Raw genomic sequence first — 21,101 nt, forward strand, 5'->3', positions numbered from 1 at the left:
GGCGGCCATTTTGTTTGCGATCCAGTCCTTATGCTCTGAGATAAGGACGAGATTACCACGGCCCAGGCCGGAGGACCCGCAACCTGGCCCGTCGGGAAGTCCTCAGAACAAACGACGGAGGACCCAACCCTCTCCTCTGCTCGCCCCCGTAAGGCCTGCAGTTCCCTCCTCCTCCTCCCACGAGTCGGGAGATGACGGTGCGGTGGGCTCGACGACGGGTTCTGAGGGCGACGGAACGGGTCTCCCGTCTCACGGGCCTCTCCGCCCGATGAGATTGGCTCATTCCACGCCATGATCGCCAGGGCGTCCGAATTGTTCCAGCTCTGCCCGGAGGAGCAGAAAAAGGAAGGTTTCCTCTATCAGCGCCGGGAGGCCAAGAGGAAGACTGTCATCGCGGTGCCTCTAATCGATGACATCTGGGAGGAGGGCCTGTCGGTACTCAAGAACCCCTCCACGGCACCAGCCAAACGGGACCGGTACGAGAAGAAGTACCGGGTCCCCGAGACCGCTCCCCTGTGCCTCGGGGCCCAGCCAACGCCAGACTCTGTCGTCTCGGCGGCGGCGAAGAAGCAAGCCTCAACGTCGAATTCCCCTCCGGACGGCGAGGGAAGGAAGTTGGACGCCATGGGGCGACGGGTCATTTCATTGGCGGCAACGACGATCAAAGCGGCCAACGCCCTGGCGATTGTGGCATGTTACGACAGGGAGCTCTGGTTTAAGCTGGCCCCCATTTTGGACTTCCTACCGGACGACAAGAGGTCTGAGGCCCTGGAAATACTTCAAGAAGGCGAGGTGGCGTCGGACCACGCCATAACGGTGGCAACCAATATTGCCGATACCGGGTTCCGCCAGCTGGGCAACGGAGTTTGCCTACGACGACGGGGTTGGCTCCGGGCGACCGACTTCTGTCAGGACGTCCAGACCAGGGTGTTGCACATGCCGTTCGACGGCAGCAACTTGTTCGGGAAGGCGGTGGACGAATCCCCCCAAGCCTTAAAGACGGACACGGAGACGGCCCGCGCCCTAGGAGCCCTTCAGCAACGACGGCCCTTTCGGAGCTCCGGAGGCAGACAGGGGGTCTCCAAGGATCCAGCGGTGGCTCGTCGTCCTACCGCCAGGCGGCACGCTCCTCGTCTCAGGAGGCCTACAGGGGTCGCGGCAAGCAGGGAGCGCATCGGCAAGGTGGCCAGGGCGGCAAGGCCACCACCTCCAAGCAGGACTGAACCGGCCGTGGCCTCGGGCCCCCACCGAAGCACCCCGGTGAGAGGCCAGCTGACGAAGTTCATCGGCGTGTGGAAGTCCATCTCCACCGACCGTTGGGCTGGATACCCTGGCAAGAGGACACTCTATCGAATTCCTGAAGAAGTGCCCTCAGGTTCCACCTGTGGCCAGGAAGGAAAATCACGTCCCGCAACTGCTGTTGGAAGTACGGGCGATGCTCAGAAAAGGCGCCATCGAGCTCGTCCCGAAGAGGCTCCGGGGCTCCGGGGTGTACTCAAGGTACTTCCTCGTCGGGAAGAAGACGGACGGCTGGCGCCCCATCCTGGACCTTCGTCGTTTGAATAAATACATCAGGTCACAAAAGTTCAGGATGGTCACCCTCCAGCACGTGCTGGGACAGCTGGAGGAAGGCGACTTTCTATCGTCGCTGGACCTGGAGGATGCTTACTTCCACGTTCCCATCCTCAGAAGTCACCGAAAGTTCCTCAGGTTCATCGTCCAGGGACGCCACTACCAATTCAGAGCACTGCCGTTCGGATTGAAGTCGGCCCCCAAGGTCTTTACCAAGTGCCTAGCACCTGTGGCGGCGTGCTGCGCCTGCAGGGGATTCACGTCTACCCCTACCTGGACGACTGGCTCATCCGCTCCAGGACGAGGGAACTCGCCGTCGAACACACTGCGATGACCGTCCAGCTATTCACAGACCTGGGATTCGCCATAAATTACCCAAAGTCCCACCTGGTGCCGTCGCAGGTGGCCCTGTTTCTGGGAGCGAAGCTCGATACAGTGAGGCACTGGCGGCACCTTCGGAAGAACGGACGAAGACCATTCTGGGCAAAGTGCAGCGCCTGCTAGCCACGGACGTGGCCAGGGTGAGGTCCATCAAGTCCCTCCTGGGGATGATGTCCTCTTGCATCTACCTGGTGCGCCTCTGCAGACTACGGATGCGCCCTTTTCAAGAATTTCTCGACGCCCGTTGGATGCAGGCCACGGGCACCTTCGAAGACAGGGTCCCCCTCAACGAGGTGTTCCGGCGAGCGATTCAGTGGTGGGGCGTTCGAGCGCACCTCACGGCGGGCACGGTCTTTCAGACGCCGGCGTACCAGGAGAAGGTGACGACGGACGCTTCCCTGGAAGGTTGGGGCGCCCACACCGGAGATCTCCACGCAAGAGGCCTCTGGCTCCCGGAGGAGAAGCTCCTGCACATCAACATCCTGGAACTCCGAGCCGTGTTCTGGGCTCTCAAATCGTTCCTCTCATCGCTCAAGGGCAAGGTGGTGCGGATCTTCACGGACAACACCACAACAATGTTTTACATACGGAAACAGGGAGGCACCAGATCCCCAGCCCTATCCAAGGAGGCACAGGATCTGTGGCACTGGGCGGTCGCCAAGGGGATGTTCCTGGTTCCCTTCCACCTGGCAGGAGAAAGAAACACCATCGCCGACTCGCTCAGCAGGGAGCTGCGCGCGTGTCACGAGTGGGAGCTGCGCCAGGATCAGGTGGATCAACTCTTCCGACGAAACCCCAAATCGACCTGTTCGCAACGGCGACGAACTCGAAGTGCCAGAGGTTCGCCCGCAGGTTTCCCCAGCCGAGAAACATTGGCGATGCGTTCTCGTTCCCCTGGGACGGCCTATACCTGTATGCGTTCCCTCCGTTGCTGCTTCGACTCATCAACCAGCTCAAGAGGTCCCGGTGCAGGATGATCCTCGTCGCACCGGCGTGGCCGAGGCAGATCTGGTTCCCGGACCTTCTGGACTTGTCAACGTCCCCATCCATCAAGCTGTCGGCGGACGCGGATCTTCTCTCCAGAGAAGGAGGCGCCATCTTCCACCACGACCCGGCGTCACTGAACCTGCAGGCTTGGCTCCTGCAGCGCTAGAGTTTGGAGGGTACGATATACCGGCCGACTGCAGAGAGGTTCTTGCAAAGGCCAGGGCGTCCTCGACTCTCAAATGCTACGGTCACAAGTGGAAGAGGTTCTCTATCTGGTGCCGAGCACAGAAGATCAACCCCCTACGGATTACGGCCCCTCAAGTGCTGCCGTACCTGCTATCGCTGGCAAAGGCTGGGCTAGCCCAAGCCTCCATTAAGATTCATCTGGCAGCGATCTCCAGATATACCAGAACCACAGGACGGACGTCCCTGTGGTCCCATCGACTGGTAAAAGAGTTTATGAAAGGACTGTTCCAGTCATTCCCACCGGTGAAGGCCCCGGCATGGGAACTTAACGTGGTGCTGACCAGGCTCATGGGGCCCCCATTCGAGCCGATGCACTCCGGACCGATGAAGTTTGTGTCGTGGAAGACTGCATTCCTGGTGGCCATTACCTCCGCACGACGAGTGGGAGAGATCCAGGCCCTGTCCTGCAAAGCACCGTACTTGACTTTCCATGCCTCGAGGGTGGTGCTTAGGACGCACCCCTCCTTTATGCCCAAGGTGCCGTCGGTCTTCCATCTTAACGAGCCCCTGGTGTTACCAGTTTTCTTCCCGTCTCCTTCGTCGCCGGCCGAGAGGACTTTGCACTCGCTGGATGTGGCTAGAGCGCTGAAGTTCTACGTGGACCGCACGAAGAGTTTTCGGAGGACATCACAGCTGTTTGTGAACTTCGGACCTGTGAATCAAGGGAAGGCTCTCTCGAAGTCTTCTATTTCCAGATGGCTCTCCGGCTGCATCATGCACTGCCACCGGTTGGCTAACCGACCGCTGCCAGGCCGTCCAAGAGCCCATTCGACCAGAGCGATCGCTGCTACTACGGCGTTCCTATCTGGTGTACCCCTGCTGGACATCTGCAGGGCTGCTACGTGGAGGTCGACGCACACCTTCACGAGATTCTACTGCGTCGATCGGGATTCCAGGGAGGAGTCCAGGGTCGGCCAAGCAGTGCTGCGCAACCTGTTCGCTTAAGGGGAGCCTGGTGAGGAGGTAAGAGACGCTTAATGTTGAGTTGTTGTATTGCTTAATGTTGAGCCTTTTGCCACCTTCCGTGGTTGTGCATGTTTGTACTGCTATGTATTCTTATATTCATGAGCATGTGAATCCATGCCAGACCCCATGCTGGAGAAGGAACAAGTTACTTACCTGTAACTGTTGTTCTCCAGCATGGGTCAGGCATGGATTCACAGGCGAACCCTCCCGCCTACCCCTCTGCGGCTCTTCACTTGGTCATACTGCCACTTTACGTGCTACCAAATCTGAGGATGGCTGCCAGAGGCGGGGCTTAGGGAGAGGGCAATCATTGGCTGTGGTCAGTATGACACAGAGATCAGTGATTGGTTACTACTACGAAAGACAGATCAGAAACGAAACTGATACTGATTTTTCTTTACCGAGGATTCCCAGCCTGACGACGGGGAATATTCATGAGCATGTGAATCCATGCCAGACCCATGCTGGAGAACAACAGTTACAGGTAAGTAACTTGTTCCATCCTTTGCGTAAGGTATCTGGGGGCGAGGCCGTTAATACATTTGTGGGTAAGGGCTAGTGTTTTGAAGACGACCCTTTCCTTAATAGGTAGCCGATGTGCCTGTCTTCTGATCGTGGAGATGTGTTCCCTACGTGAAAGGCCAGTGGCAGCCCTTAGGGCGTTGTTCTGTGGTATCTGAAGTTTGGCCAGATTCTTTTGAGATGTGCCAATGAAGAGGGCATTGCAGTATTCCAGTCTAGAGCCGATGAGGGCTCTAGCTATGGTGATACAGTTCTGTTGGGTTAGGAATGGCCTGACAGCGTTAATCAGTTTGGCGTGGTACGCTGCAGAGGATGCAATGGCGTTGACCTGCCTGTCCATGGTGAGGTTTGGTTCAAGGTACACGCCTAGTGTTTTGATCGTTTGTGATACTGTGATAGGGATGTTATCAATTGTGAAGGTGTGGTATTCTTTGGCAAGTTTATTGAGAGTGAAGGGGGATCCTATCAGCAGGAGTTCCGTTTTGTCACTGTTTAAACATAGCCAATTGTCTGCCATCCAAGATTGTATGGTGGAGTAGATGAGGTTGAGGGTGTTGGAGTCAGCTATATAGTCTCCTGTGAGAGGTATGAGCACCTGGGTGTCATCTGCATAATTAGTATGAGATGCCCAGCGAGTCTAAGATTTTGATTAAGGGTCTGGTGAAAAGGTTATACAGCGTAGGGGCTATGCACGAGCCCTGTGGGACCCCACATTTGATAGGGCTCGGGGTGGCATTGGCCGATTCAGAAAAGACCTTCATTACTCTCTCTTGAAGGAATGAGTTGATCCAGTCGCAAGCCTTAGGAGAGAAGTTAGCCGTGGAGGTGAGATGGTGACATAAGGTTTTGTGCTCAACGAGGTCCCAGGCAGCGGAGAGGTCTAGTAGCAGGAGGAGGGCAGGTCTGCCTGCATCCCTGAGGTCATCTATTTGGTTTTTCAAATCTAGTAGTGCCGTTTCTGTGACATGGCGGGGACGAAAGCCCGATTGGCGAAGTCCAAGAAGGTGATTGTCCTCAATACATTTTTGAACTTGTAGGCTGCTTTGTCCAGGGTTTTTAATAAAAATGGAACTGTGGTGATGGGTCTATAGTTCCCTGGTGTCAAAGGATCGAGAGAAGGTTTCTTTAGTAGGGATCTCACCCAAGCTTCTTTAAGACCAAGACAGAAAACGTGAAGGGACAAAGAGAAAACGGAAAGGGGAAGAGACAAGAGGAGAAGCGTATTCGCAGCTGGACTGGACTATTAGTTACCAGGGATCAGTAGAGCAACTAGATCCCATCGACAAGCGCCCCTGCCAGAAGTAGCAGGGCAGAGAGCTTACCATCAATAATCAACAGGGGAGCCCCATGAGCCGGTACATGCCCACAGAAATCGCACCTTGGGTAGAAGAGTTTGAGCAGCACAATAACCACTGATCAGTGCACTCACGTTTTCTCACATCCATGCAGGAGCAGTGTCACCAATTACCGCCCCTCACAACTTATCCGCAGAGAGAAATACCGGACAGACCTATTGGCCCAATTACTAGCAGAATTACGGGCTGAAGTACATGTTTCAAGGAAGGAAACCAGTGTATTAAGGAGGGATCTTATTGTAACTCAAGAAAGAACTGAAGACTTGGCAAGACAGATGCTACAGGCACAAGCAGGGCAGGTTCCCTTGCCAGGGATAGCCGCCCATTCTTCCACATCACATTCCTCCATGACACAGCAATCAACATCGGTTCAGGTGGTCCTTCCAGGAGCAGTGCCTTTAGCCCCGCCCGAACGCTTTTTCGGCGATCCAAACAAGTTCGCGATATTCATGAACCAATGTTGCCTTCATTTCTTATGCAGACCAGGAGCCTTTCCTAGCGATCAAGCCAAAGTTACATTCGTACTCTCATATCTAGGAGGGCAACGCAGGACTGGTCAATACCATTGGTCACTCAAGATGATCCTTTGCTTCGGAACTTTGGGGATTTTCAGCATGAGATGGAGAAATTGTTTGCCCGACATACTCAAGGACAAGCTCTGGACAACGAATTGTTGTCACTGAAACAAGATCTATTAACCTACATTGCAACCTTCAATCGTCTCATAGCCCAGACCAACCGGCCAGAAGAAAAGAGAACTACGCTCTTTTATCGAGGGCTGCGTGGGGAACTTAAAGATGTATTGGCTCAAGTTGTGAACCCACCTGAGGGGTGTGCGGACAATATAGACCTAACAGTGCAACTCGATCATAGGTTGCAGAATAGGAAAATGGATCGAGCCAGAACAGAGGGAAGGTCAGTGTATGTGCGACCCTGTGAAAACCAAATCACACAAACAGTCGGAACCAATGCAAATCGGTAGTTTACAGAGTCCTCTTACCAAGGCGGAAAGAGAGAAAAGAAGGCAGCAACAGCTCTGCCTATATTGTGGTAAAGCAGGTCACTTCCTCCGTGAATGTCTGGTAAAACCACCCAAGAAAATAGTTGGAGCAACAGATAAAAATGACAAAGTAGTAGTACAGGACTCGGGGAAACTCCAATGCCTGGCAAGCGTAGGGGTCCTCTTGTTGAGCGAGGAAAAAGTAATCCGTGCAGACCTCACCTCTAGTCCTGTCGGTACTTTTGGTGTATCACAAGCAACCGTCAAAGATGCATGCCTTGGAGGCTTACATTGACTACATTGTCCAAGATCTGGCTATCTGAATAGGCCTCCCTCTCCAACAAAAGCTGAAATTGGAAAGCGTCACAGCGGTGGATGGTTCTCAGCTATCATCCCGCCCGGTGACGCAATACACCGAGAAAGTTAAGCTTCTGTTGAAGGACGGACATCAAGAGGAGATTACCTTCGATCTCATCGGTGCTCCTCAGTTCCAGATGATATTGGGAATGCCTTGGCTGGAGACCCATAATCCTAGGATTGATTGGCAGAAACGAGTTCTGACATTTTCTCAAGAATGTGCTAACACTTGTTACAACAAAGACGTTGTCAACCTGAAACCAAAGAAAGGAATCGTGCTGGGTCTCACTGGCTCTTTACCACTTGAATACATGGATTACCAGGATGTCTTCCAAAAAGAGCAAGCCAACGTTTTGCCTCTGCACAGACCCAACGATTGCCAAATAGACCTCGTACCCAGAGCCCAGATTCCCTGCAGCCAGCTAACAGAGCAGGAAAACCCACACCTTAGAACTTAACTGGATCAGTATCTGGCAACCGGTTTTATCCGTCCATCCAAGTCCCCCGCCTCATTGCTCCTCTTCTTCGTGCCTAAAAAGGAGGGGGACTTAAGAACTTTGTTTTATTAGCATTTTCATAGTAGAACAAACGGGCATGAAGCCTTTTCAGCAGAGATAAACAACTTGTAACAAGCCCGGTAACCCCCCCCCATCCACTCCCCCCGCGAACCCACCCCCCCCCAACCAAACTTAGTCCCCTTTACGCCTGCTTCTTTTAAGGAGACGCTTAGAGGGCTCAATGTATCCGGAGCTTGAGAAAGAGCCAGAGCGTTGACTGCTTGTGTGGCTGTGTAATGTCCACCGTCTCCCGGGGCATGGGCGCCCGTTCCTTCCGTGACTCTACCCTGTGGATCAGTGAACGTCCCATCCCCATGTCTGATGTACCCCGTACCAGTTGGCTTGGAATGTGCCCAGACCATTGTTGATCATAGCCGTAAGTTTATCCATCAGGAACATGTTTTTGACCTTTTTTAACCAGTCCTCCTTTGAGGGGGTCTCCGGGCTCTTCCATTTCTGGGCCAGGGCCACCCTTCCCGCCCTCAGCATTGTTTCCCACATTCTTGGGTATCTGGCTATGTCCGCGTCCTCAGGGGGGAGACCCAGTAGCATTGTTAGAGGGTTTAGGGGGAGCAGTTCCTCTGAGACTTCCGCGATCCAGCCTCTAACCTCCGCCCAGTACGCCTGTGCTTTCGGGCAGTGCCACCACATGTGCCCTCTTGTACCGACCTGGTCGCACCCCCTCGGGCATATGGGGGACACTCCCGTGAACATCTTTGACAATTTTACGGGCTCTCTATGCCACCCCTGAAGGATCTTAAGGTTGTGTTCCATGTCCGCTGTGAATAGATTCCCATGGAAGGCTATTTTAAATATCCTTGCCCAGGCGTCTTCAGAGATCTCCTCCCCCGCCAAGTCATTCCAAAAGGCACAGAATTTCCTCCTTTCCCCCAGGTTAACAGTGTTCAGTATTCTGTACATCCCTGAGACCGCCCCCCTCCTGGTGGTCGCTGTATCCAGGAATTTCTCAAAGGGGGTCAGCTGTCTTTTCAAATTCTGTCCCCAGGATTGATCGCATAAAATTCCCTTCAAGCGGAGATATTAAAATATGGTGAGGGACCCCTGCCTCAGGGCCTCCCTCAAATCCTCATAAGGCAGAAACTCTCCTTCCCTAAACAGTTGCCCTGCCCACTCCATCCCCGAGTCGGACCAGGACTGTGCGTTGCGGAATCCCCTGCTTCCCAGTTTGAGGGGATGACCCCAGAGCGAGGACATTGGTGACGGCCATGTCGTTAGGTGGGCCGTCTGGGGGCCTTCTTTCCAGATCGCCCAGAGGACTCCCAAAGTTGGGTGTGATTTGAGTCTACTCGGGATGAACTTGCTTGGGGCCCATAGGAGGTCCCGAACCTTAAGCGGGTGGGCATCCATGTCCTCTAGGTACGACCAGTATGTGCCCATCCACTCTTTCATGTGTTCCAGAAGTACACGTAGCTGGGCAGCGCGGAAGTAAAGTTGAAAGTCTGGCAGCCCAAACCCTCCCTCCCTCCCTCGGCAAGGTCAGAACGGCCTTTGCGGTTCTCGGGGTCCTACCCTGCCATATAAATTCCCGCACCGCGTTCTGGAGGACCCTGAAGCTTTGGTCGGGGACTTTAGTCGGGAGGGCGGTAAAGAGGTATAGTAAGCGCGGGAGTATGTTCATCTTCACCGCCGTCATCTGACCATACCACGACAAAATCATTGCCCCCCCACCTCCTAAGATCTGCAGTGACCCTTGATACAACGGGATCATAATTGGCCTGGGCGAGGTTGGACAGGTCCCGGGTAAGAAGGACACCCAGGTATCGAATGGAGACCTTCCCTATTGTTATCCCTTCCATGCTGACCAGCGGATCCAGGACTGGGTCCAGGGATCTCATGGGGAGCAGAACCGATTTAGAGGCATTAATCTTAAGGCCCGAGAGGCGACCAAAGGCTGCCATCAGGGACAGGAGGGGGGGAAGCGAGGACACCGGGTCCATCAGGTAGGCCAGGATATCGTCCGCGAACAGGGAGAGTTTGAATTCCACTTCACCTCGCCTTATCCCCCTTATGTCCGGGTGAGCTCTGACTGCAATGGCCAGGGGTTCCATGGAGAGGACGTAGATCAAAGGGGACAGTGGGCAACCTTGCCTTGTTCCCCGCGAGAGGGGGAATGGTTCTGACAACCTGCCGTTCACTTGGACCCTAGCCCTTGGGCCCCTAGCCCTTGGGGCCCTATATAACGCCGCCACCCATTCTCTAATGTGTGACCCAAAGCCCCATTGTATTCCGAAGAGTATAACGTCTCGTAGTATCGGCGGAAGGTCTCGCCAATGTGGGGCGTATCTTGGCCCACCACCCCTGCCCCGTTCTTCACTGCCTTCACCAGTCTACTTCTCTGCACCTCCCTCAGTTTCCAGGCCAGGATCCTGTCCGCCCTGTCCCCCTTTTCGTAATACTTTTGTTTGACCAGTTGGAGACTTCTCTCCGTCTTGTGGAGGAGGAGGTCCTTCAGCTGGAGCCTGTAGTCGGCCAGAGCGGCCATCTGAGCACAGTCCAATGGGGCCGTGGGAGGGCCACCCGGTTGGAGCTGGGCAATCTTCGCCCTCAAGACCTTTTCCTGGGTCTCCCTTTCCCTTTGTTTCTGGGCTCCCATTTTGATCAGGACTCCCCAAAGGGTGGCCTTAAAGGCGTCCCATAAGATATGCAAACCTACCTCCCCATTATCGTTGATTTCGAAGAAGTCCGTGATGGCCTCGAGAACCTCCTGGGCTAGGACCTCGTCTTTCAACTAGGAGTCATTACACTTCCACCTCCCCCTGCGATCGCTTAGCCCTCCCCTCGCTATAGTGATGCGGACCAGATCATGGTCGGACCAGGGGACCGGGTCAACCCTGTGGCCAGAGATGAATGGGTGCAGGATCTCGTCTGCCAGAATGTAGTCAATCCTGGAAAAATGCGTGTGGACCGCTGAATAATATGTGAAGGAGGGGGCGTCTGTTCTGGGGGTCGGAATCGTGTCCATCAGGCCCAGTTCTGAATTGACCCTTTGGAAGTTATGAGCCATGACCTCGTCTGCCGCTCTGGAAGGCTGGGGTCCTGCGCGTTTCCTATCTCGGACAGGGTCTAGGACCACGTTAAAGTCTCCCCCCACCACTACCGTGCCCTGGACTGGACAAAATGCTTGAGTTTATCGCTCACCTCCTCCCAGAATTGCACTTGGCCCTCGTTGGGGCCGTAAATAACGGCAAGGGTGAGTGGGGCCCCCTGCAGGGATCCACGCACTGCTAGATAGCGGCCCCCTGGGTCTTTCAGAGTGGCCTCGTTCTCGAAGCCCACGTTCCTCGCGACTAAGATGGCTACCCCCCTCTTTTTACATTTGTGGGAAGCGCTGGGCTCCTTCCCCCGTGGCCAGTGGGTCTCTTGAACAAAGAGAAAATCGAGGTTTGCCCGTCTAAATTCCCTGCAAACCAGGGATCTTTGTGTAGGGGTGTTCAAGCTTCGTACGTTTAGGGAGCCCACCCCCAGGGTGGGCAGACTATCAGCCATGATCTAGACTTTCCTCTCTCTCGGTTAACTTCTTCCCATAGCTCTTCCCTGCATGCTCCCATTGGATAGTGTTTTGTTCCCCTGCGCCCCCTTCCCCTCGGGTGGGCCTAGAATGACACCCCAACTGCCCCCCTTCCCCAAACCCTAACTGAACAACCCCAACTTTTGTGTACCCCCCCACCTCCCCTCCCGGCGTCCAGCCAATTAGTTCCGCCATCACTGGCTTTTGGCCGAAACACCAGCCTGTCCACCTCGGCCAGGAAATCCACGTAAGATGCTCATTCCCTTGAGCCCTCCAGAACCCCCCCTCCGCTGCGTCCCGCGTGTGAACCCATCATACTTGCTGTTCAGTAGGACGGTGTAAATAGTGAAATCTCAGGATCTGCGCACATCTGTCCAGGACCCTATCGGTCGTCCCCGTTTCAGTCTTCTGAGTCCTTCCATTCTCCGTCTTTCGCTGGGGAGAGGGTGTTCATTTTCCTATATTTCCTCGCGCCGGTGCCCTTTCTTCTTTCACCGGATGGACCCAGGCCATTAGGTCTGCCAAGCTCAGGCCCCGTTGGGCCCTTCCTGGGGTTCGAGTCCACTATGTACTCCTGAATAGCCCCCCTTATATCCTCTTCCGTGGTCAGGGTCGAGCGTTTGCCCATGTATTCAAAAGTTAGGGAGAACGGATAGCCCCATCTATAGCGTATGCCCTTTTCCTTGAGCAGTTGCATGAGGGGGCGGCACATTCTACGCTTAGCCAGCGTGTAGGCCGAGAGGTCCTGGTATATGGAGACCTGGGCGTTATTGTAGGTGATTTCCCTGGCCTTTCTGGCCTCCTCCAGCACTTTTATTTTCTCTGTATAGTGGTGGAACCGGATCAAAATCGATCTGGGGGCTCCCGCTCTGCCCCCCGCTCTGTGTACCCTGTCGAAGGTGGGTTCGGTTGTCATCTCTTCTGCGAACAAGAGGGTGATGATCTTGCGCACCACTCGGGTGATGTCCCTCTCCGTTTCCCCTTCTGTCTCGGGCACACCGAAAATTCTGAGGTTGTTTCTCTCCCTGTTCTCGAAATCGTCCATTTGCCGATCCTCGTCCCTCTTCTCCAGGGCCGCCAGCCTCATGTATGTTTGTACGTCCTGGGCTGCTGAAGACGATTGGTTGGTCTCGACCTGCAGCAGTCTGTCCTCGACCTTGTCCACCCTTTGGTCCATTTTCTCAAATTTCTGGGCTATGTCGGACCGCATGTCCCTGATTTCCTGTAAGATCGAGGCAAAGCCCCTTTCCATCGCAGCCGAGGACGGGGCTGCACCCTCCGAGTGGGCCATGGTCCTCTTGAGGCTCGTGCCCCCACTGCCCCCTGCGGTGTCCCGGAAGCGATATCCCTGCAGGGCTTCCCTCCAGCTCATCTGACGCTTCCCTGTGCTCTGCAGGCGAATGCTCCGCGGTCCCGAGCGGGGGCGGGGGGACCAGTCCTTGGCAGCCCACAAGGGCTGGTTGGGGGGGGGCTTGCTGGGGAAGAGAAGGCGCTGTCCGTTCACTCCTCGCCCGGTTGAGGTCTTCACCGATGCCTCCTGGGGAGTCTCGTGGTCCGGGGGGGCGGGCACACGCCCCGCCTGTCTGCCGGCGGGGGCCTCACACCCTGGTCAAGTTCGTCGTGCCCGGTTAGGCCTCCTCTGGTCTCCCCGGGAGGGGGGCGATGGACCCGTGGCCTGGTCAGGCGGATTTTTCTCGTTGGGTGGGGGGGTGAGGGTCCGAGGCTCCCACCCCCAGCACGCGGACACTAGATTTGAAGATGTGGGGGCAGGGTCCACCCCCGGGCAGGCACACGCCCCACCTGCGGCCGGCGGGGGCCTCAAACCCGGGTGTCCCCCACGTTGAGGTGCGCTGGCTTCATATCTCCAGGAAAAAAAGGGGGGGCGTCCAAGCAGACAGGAAGGGAAAGGCGCCTCAACTCCCGCCTCTGGCCCGCGGTTCTCCAGAAAGTGGTGGGGTGGGGGGGCCACCTCCGGGCAGGTACTCGCCCCACCCTCCGCAGTTGGGGGCCTCCCGTGCAGCACCAGGGGCCTGTGGCCCAGTTTCCGTGTCCGGGGGGGGGGCAGCGCATTCCGCTGATGACCTGCGGCCCCCACCGAAGCCCTCCAGGGGTCCCGGACACTCCGCGGCCCAGCCGCCACGTCACTCCAGTGCCGTCCCGCTCTCTGGGTCCCCGGAGGGGGGGGCAAATCCGCGTTGTCCCCGTAGATGGGGGGGGGGCACCGGGCCCGCTGTTCCGGGCCCTCAGGTGTTGAGAAAGTCCCCGACCTCCGCGTTGTGCTGTCTGGGTCAGGGGGAGGGGCGGAGGGGTCCTGTCATGTCCCCCGGGCCGCCGCGGTGTCTCCAGGCCTTCGGGGGTCCGGTTTCTACCCAGGCCGGGTCTCCGCTCTCGTCCACGGGGGCCGGCCGCGCGAGGGGGACGGGCCAACTCAATGGAGCAGAAGGGCGCGTGGGGGGACCGCCCCGGCTCCGCGGCCGCCCTGCAAGTCGCTCGGAAGGCCCGGGTCCCGATCCACGGTTCTCCGGGGACCCCGAGCGTCGCTCTTTCGCCTGGTGGGTGCCCGGGGGGGTCACCAGGTGGATCCGTAGAGTTGGGCCTGCCGGGGGAGTCGATGGGGGGGTTCAATCCCCTACGATGTCCCAGTCAAGACGGGAGCTGTGCACTCAGGCAGCCATTGCCTCAGCGCCCCCTGGTGGCCTCCCTTAAGAACCTATATTGACTGCAGAGCAATCAATCAGATTACAGTTAACAAAACATTACCCCTTACCACTTCCTGGATCAGGTGAAACATGCTCAGATCTACACAAAGCTGGTTTTACGAGGGACCTACCATCTTGTCAGAGTCAAAAAAGGAGGAGTGGAAGACGGCCTTTTACACGAAATATGGTCTCTTTGAATACCAGGTCATGCCCTTCGGGTTATGTAACGGCCCGCAGCGTTGCAATTCTTTATGAATGACGTGCTTCGTGAACTTTTGGACGTTTGCGCACTTGTTTACATAGATGACATTCTCATCTACTCGAATTCCAAGAAAGAAAATGTTGGTCATGTCCGGGCAGTTCTAGAAAAGCTTCGACTACACCAGTTGTACGCCAAGCTGGAAAAATATTTCTTCCATGTGACCGAGGTCGAATTTCTCGGTTTCATGCTCCCACCACGGCGTACATTTGGACACGCAAAAGGTGGACTCAATCCTCCAATGGCCTTCATCAACATCCACGAAAGGAGTACAAAGTGTGCTTGGATTAGCTAATTTCTATCGTCGCTTTATACCTGGGTTCTCACAAATCGTACAACCAATTGCTTCCCTGCTGAGAAAGAACAAAAAATTCAATTGGTCCACAGAAGCTGAAGAAGACTTTTGGAAGATGAAACTAGCTTTTACTTCAGCACCAGTTCTTCGACACCCTCGACCAGATCTGCCATATGTGGTTGAAACAGATGTCTCAAATGTAGCAATGGGAGCGGTACTGTCGCAACGGGACCCGGAAACAGGACAGTTACATCCAGTTGCATTCTGGTCTCGCAAGTTCTCTGCCCCCGAGTTGAATTACGCAATCGCGGATAAGGAATTACTGGCGATTAAAGCAGCCTTCAAGGCATGGAGACATTATCTTCTAACGGACCACCGTAACTTACAATACTTGATCACTGCCAAAGCACAATCCTCGCGTCAACTTCGTTGGGCTTTTTTTTCGCAGAATACGACTTTATTATCACCTATAGGCCTGGAGTACGGAATGGAAAGGCAGATGAACTATCATGCATGAGTGAAGAAAAAGGGGCGTTTAAAAACCATTCCTGTCGTGTTGACTGATTCATTTGGGATTGCAAACTGGTTTTTAAGTCATCTACACACGTGGCGGAAGCGATTTTGGTTTGGATTCGTTCTTCGGGAATGATGGCCACAGGATCTGATGTTGTAAAGGGAGACCGGTACACTATCGAAAACAGCCTACCATATTTTCAAGGATGCTTATATATCCAGGACAAGAAACTGCAAAACCAAATCATCACAAACTATCATGATTCACTAGTGGAAGGACATCCAGGAACAGCCAAAACCCAGGTTAAGATAAAGCAAAACTACTGGTGGCCAACTTGGAGAAAAGACATTGCCCAGTTTATTGCAACCAATGGTGTCTGTGCACAACACACGTCTCAGAAACAAAACCCTGCTGGCCTACTACATCCCTTGATGGTACTACTTGGCATACTCTGTCAATGGACTTTATTACGGATCTTCCTCCCTGCAATGGTTACAATACCATCTTGGTCATTGTGGACTTATTCTTCAAAATGGCCCATTTCATCCCTCTGAAGGGACTCCCAACTGCATCGACTCTCGCTATGGTGTTTCTAGAACAAATTGTCAGAATACATGGATTTCCATCAATTCTAATATCGGATCGTGGAACTCAATTTGTTTCCACCTTTTGAAGAAAGTGTTGTACAATGGCCAAAATTGACCTCCGTTTGTCCACAAGCCATCACTCTCAAACTGATGGGCAAACCGAACGAACTAATCAGACATTAGAGCAGCATTTAAGGTGTATGTTACAGCGCTCCGAGGACTCATGGAAAGACATACTTTGGGTAGCCGAGTATGCATACAACAACTCCGCGGACATCATTATTTGATCCATCCGATTCTTTGGAAATGCCAGCAATAAAAACCTTGCATAAAATCATCACTCAGGTTCTTGAGGAAGCGACAGAACATTTGACTAAGGCCAAAGAAAGACAAAAACTGTTTGCTGATCGGCACCAAAAAGAAGCTCCCGATTACCAGATTGGGGATAAAGTCTGGTTAGCATACAGATGCATACCATTGAAAGGACAGAGGGCCTTCCGCCCCAGATATTTGGGACCCCTATACTATCAAAGCAATAATCAACCCTGCCACCATGAAATTAGAATTACCATCGCACATGAAGATTCACCCAGTATTTCATGTCTCGCTCCTGAAACCAATGAAACCAAATACATGGATTAGTCCTCCACCGGAGCCCGAATTACTCGATGGGGAACCAGAGTATGAAGTCAAATCCATCCTGTACTCCAAGGTGGTTCGGTCCAAATTGTATTACCTTATAGACTGGAAAGGTTACGGACCCCAAGACCGGACATGGGAACCCAGCGAACACGTCCATGCTCCACGTTTAATCAGGCAGTTCCATTGCAATAATCCTACCAAACCAGGACCATGAGGAGGACCATCCTTGAGAATCCTGGGAGGGCTGCAACCGTGCCCCAACGCCTCCGCAGAGACCAGGTGAGCGTAACACTTGTAGATTGATCCAAGGAACATAGCATTTCATTTGGCATCAAGGAAGAGACAAACGTTTGCACTGGAGGCGACAAAACCTCCAGCCACGGTCAGTGAGCATTTCGCACACCCTCCGGTTCTGTACTTACCAAAGGTTTGCTTAAATAACATTGCACAATAACCTCCCGATATACCCTCTGATGTGCCTGTTGGCATGAAGAACGTTGCACTAGAGTCGCCCGATGTGCCTGCTGAGCAACCAGCAGAGTATCCAATTTCTAGCCCAAATCCATGCTGCACACTGAATATGACAACGAGCGGGTCCCTGTGCATATGGGTCACAGCAAAAGCTGTGCGTCCTTACACAAACTGTGAGGGTAGGGAGGGGTGAAAGGGTTCGCGGGGGGGTCTTCACCCGCATTCAATAAAATAAAGTTAAAAAGATTTGGTTTTTTGGAGAAATGGATTTGGTAAAATCTGCAGTAGGAGAAATATATCCGAAGAAATCACGTACATCCTTCAGAACCTTCCACCCATCACTTTTTAGAGAGTGAGAGTGGGAGTGAGAGTGTGTTTGCCCAGATGTGGGTCTTTTGCTCTCTGCAAACAATTGGAAAGAGGTGGGCACCACTGTATTTTTTTATTTACTTATAGTTTAATCTCACAGTATTTACTCTACTTTTATCGGAACACAATGGTAAAGCCTTAGGCACTAGGGTATACACTACAAAACCATATTCCAAAGTTGCCCTTGGAAATCCATGCACTCTCGGTTTGCCCTAAACGTTGTTAATATAAATTGCGTGCGGGTGTGTGATATACCATGAGAACACTACCTCAAAAGGAGGAATTGTAGTAACACTACACATTACATTATTTTTTTGTTTTCTATACATAAGTGTTCAGCTCTAAGGACGAACTAGGTCCGAAATGCATTGGCCAGTTGAAATCTTTGAATGAATGCTGCCTCATATAAGGATTAAAATGGACTGTATTTAAAGAATTGCTCTTTTGATATGATTGAAGAGAGGGCTATATGGATTTAAGATGCATGTTTTAATTGCTGAATGTGATATGGCATTTTTTCCGCTTGTTTAGGGCAAAGCAAGATCCCTTGCTCGCTGCGTCATTGGGAATCAAGCTGCACCTCACTGATGAGGTCCAACAAGGCCGAAACATGTCTGGGGTTGCTTGTGTTTCCATGCATAGGAGACCTGGCCAAGCAGTTCAGGCTGGGCTGCTCCCATTGATGGCAGTACCTGAATTTTGCACTGGTGCAGATGGGCTAAAGGGCGACGTGGAAGGTTGCCCAGAGCAGTGCCAGTGGTTCCGATCTATTCAAAACCTTCCACCCATCACTTTTTTGGTTATAATTTGCCGCCCCCTGTCCTGCATAGGGTAGCACTGGGAATAAAGTCCTGACCCTAAACTCACTCTGGACTGACCTCTGGTAGTGGAATATGGGTTAAGGATGCTTTTCTAGGCCTAGCCTAGGGAATAGGATTGAGATCGGCGCTTTACCTGTACTTTCCTAAATACTCATCTAACTTGAAAAACTTTCTAAAAGCACTACCACAGCCCACTAATTAATTGCTGAATTACCTTATCTGAATAAGATATACTTTGGGACTTGTAACCTTTGGGCACAAGGCCCCATACCATCTCATGGTTGGACTTGAGGGAAGCTAGCTATCTTGTGTTGGGTTTGCCCATTTTCCTTACATCTGACTACTCAACTGTATTGCACTGGTTATTGATTAATATGCATTTCTATTCTCCTATATATATGTTATATAAGGTTTTGTGTGACAATGCTTACCTGTGATTCTGTTATGTTTAGTGCGTAACTGATGACCTAATAAATAACTGTATTTTTATGTACTTACTGTCTAACTTAAATTATTGGTGTGGACTCATTGTAACCCTAGAGCAATTTCATACGTTTCCTGAGACTAAGCCTTGACTGCGCAGCTACCTTACCTTGAATAGGTTTTGGCTAACCTCTCACTGTCTTCCCTGTTTACCATAAATAGGGCGACCTCCCAAAGTTCTTCCACCAGGACTGATTTTGGAAATCCATCTTACCATCTGTCCTAGCACCATCTCCTTCACTTGGGCTATAGGTTAGGCCATGCTTTTCTACAGCAGATAACTACTCTTGCAAACGTAAAGACATAGATGGCATAAAGTCGTTGATGGCTGTCTCCACACTTGCATAAAGGTATCTAAGATATGTTGCCATTCGGAACACCCTAATGTTTTAAGTGGGGCTTCTGAAAGCAATTGTATCCCTTGCTTTTTTTCGCTTGAGGGCATAGCAATTCGTTAACACACGAAATACTAAAAAGAGGGGACTCAAGTTCAACTTGCTGGCACCACTACCAAATAAGGGTAAAACAATGCCTGTCTTCCATCTTCTTTATGTTTCTCTGTGTAAACGGCAGAACCATAAGGTCCTTTCCTTTAATACAACACAAAAAAACAGTGCTCTCAGCCCACCTGCGGCAGAAAACCCTGGAACTTCGTACTGTGCAAAATACCAAAAGATATCACTTGCATTGAAGCAGGAGCCTAATAATATTGGAATGGCACCCAGGTTGGAATAAGGACATAAAACAAAATGGTAAATCCTACTTTCAATCACACACCCTGTTACTTATATTTATCAGTTATCTTTATAATTTTTGGTAATTATGGCATACGTGTATACTCATCTTTTTATCAATGAGCAGCAAGAGAAGAGGAGGTTGCAAAGGGACTTTCTAGGAGGTCGTAGATAAGGATTGGAGGACATGGGGAGTAAGAGGAGCATGGAGAATGGGCTTATTAGAGCAAAAAATCAAAGATGTGACTTTCATTCCTGTTGTTGAAATAAAAGGAAAGAGAAGTGCAGCACAGCAGCCTCTCTGAGCCATGCCTTGCAATCATCTTCCTATCGAGTTACTACCTCAAAGACATTATAATCCTTTAGAATTTCTGGCACACTGCAATTGTAAAACTGCCATTCTAAAGAGTACTTTGTTCCATATGATTCTCTTTTAGCCATGGATCTCCTGTTCCTACCATTGATCGTTGGAGTCGCCAGTGCCCTGTTTGTTGGAATTGCTGTTATCTCCACTGTAACGTGTTGCTACATGAGGCATCTTCGAAATCTCAAACGGTGAATGGAACTAGCAAGATTGTTATCATCAGTGAAGGTGTGTTGACTTCTTTTTTTCAAGTTCGTCTAGGTAAAATCAAATTCTAATGTTGTTTTGATTCATTTTAAAATGTTTGTGAGCCTACATACCGTGGGATGCCAACATTAGGTACAGACACTCAGTCCAAAGGAAGTGTTATAACACTACAAATTCAAGTTTAATTCACACTACCCCCAGTACAATACCTGCTTTTAATATTAGCCTGCACCAATGTTATGCTTGAAGGGAATCTTATCACATAGTGCTTTCAGGATTAGACGCCAGCTTTAGATTCTCGCAAATGTTTTTGTCTGGTGGTTTAGCAACACTATAGTTAAGGTTACCTCATAATTTACAATTGAAATTGAGGAAACACTTGGCTCTAACTTTTTACTGCAACTAAGTAAGTTAATTAAATTGGCCCTTTATCTGTTCTGGCCTCATCAACACTTAGCACATTTGTTAAGTCAAAAAACAATGCAAAAAAGTTCTTATTTGCATTTGATTTTCTTTAAAGACAATAAAACTCTCTTTCGGGGCCAATATCTCCACATTGTCTGCTTCGACTTTTAAGATGTTTGGAATACAACTGAGCCTTATCTGGAACTGGTGCACTCTGCATCCATTTTAAAAATCGCACTTAGGTGGGAGAAGGCAGGGGGTGGGGGGGGGGGTGGGGTTGGGGAGGTGTGTGTGTGTGTGTGTGTGTGTGTGTGTGTGTGTGTGTGTGTGTGTGTGTGTGTGTGTGTGTGTGTGTGTGTGTGTGTGTGTGTGTGTGTGTGTGTGTGTGTGTGTGTGTGTGTGTGTGTGTGTGTGTGTGTGTGTGTGTGTGTGTGTGTGTGTGTGTGTGTGTGTGTGTGTGTGTGTGTGTGTGTGTGTGTGTGTGTGTGTGTGTGTGTGTGTGTGTGTGTGTGTGTGTGTGTGTGTGTGTGTGTGTACACAAACACAATGCGTATATACAATAGACATCGAATGTAACCATAGTACAGGCACAAATAATAGTTTATGAAGGAATATACATACACCCCTAACACATTGCTCTAAAAACAAACACATGACAACTACACACAGTGCACTCAGAATAAGTGTGTGCACATACAGTAAGCTGGAAATATACTTAAGTGCAATATTCATGGAATATTAGCAAGCAGACAAGGCCGTCAGCATCTGTGTATGCACAT

The 21,101-nt window shown here is 51.8% G+C and overlaps 1 protein-coding gene across 1 annotated transcript in view; it reads left to right on the plus strand.

The window, feature by feature from the left end:
• IGSF8 (immunoglobulin superfamily member 8) overlaps nt 1–21,101 on the plus strand; it is a 395,119-nt gene that overhangs the window by 331,150 nt on the left and 42,868 nt on the right. The window contains exon 6 of the mRNA XM_069635441.1: nt 19,784–19,938. Coding sequence (XP_069491542.1) covers nt 19,784–19,905 — 122 coding nt within the window. The 3' untranslated portion in view covers nt 19,906–19,938. The remainder of the gene's footprint in view (nt 1–19,783; nt 19,939–21,101) is intronic.

This window comes from Ambystoma mexicanum, chromosome 1q (genome assembly GCF_040938575.1).
Source record: "Ambystoma mexicanum isolate Mex_15411 chromosome 1q, UKY_AmexF1_1, whole genome shotgun sequence".
Lineage (NCBI taxonomy): Eukaryota > Metazoa > Chordata > Amphibia > Caudata > Ambystomatidae > Ambystoma > Ambystoma mexicanum.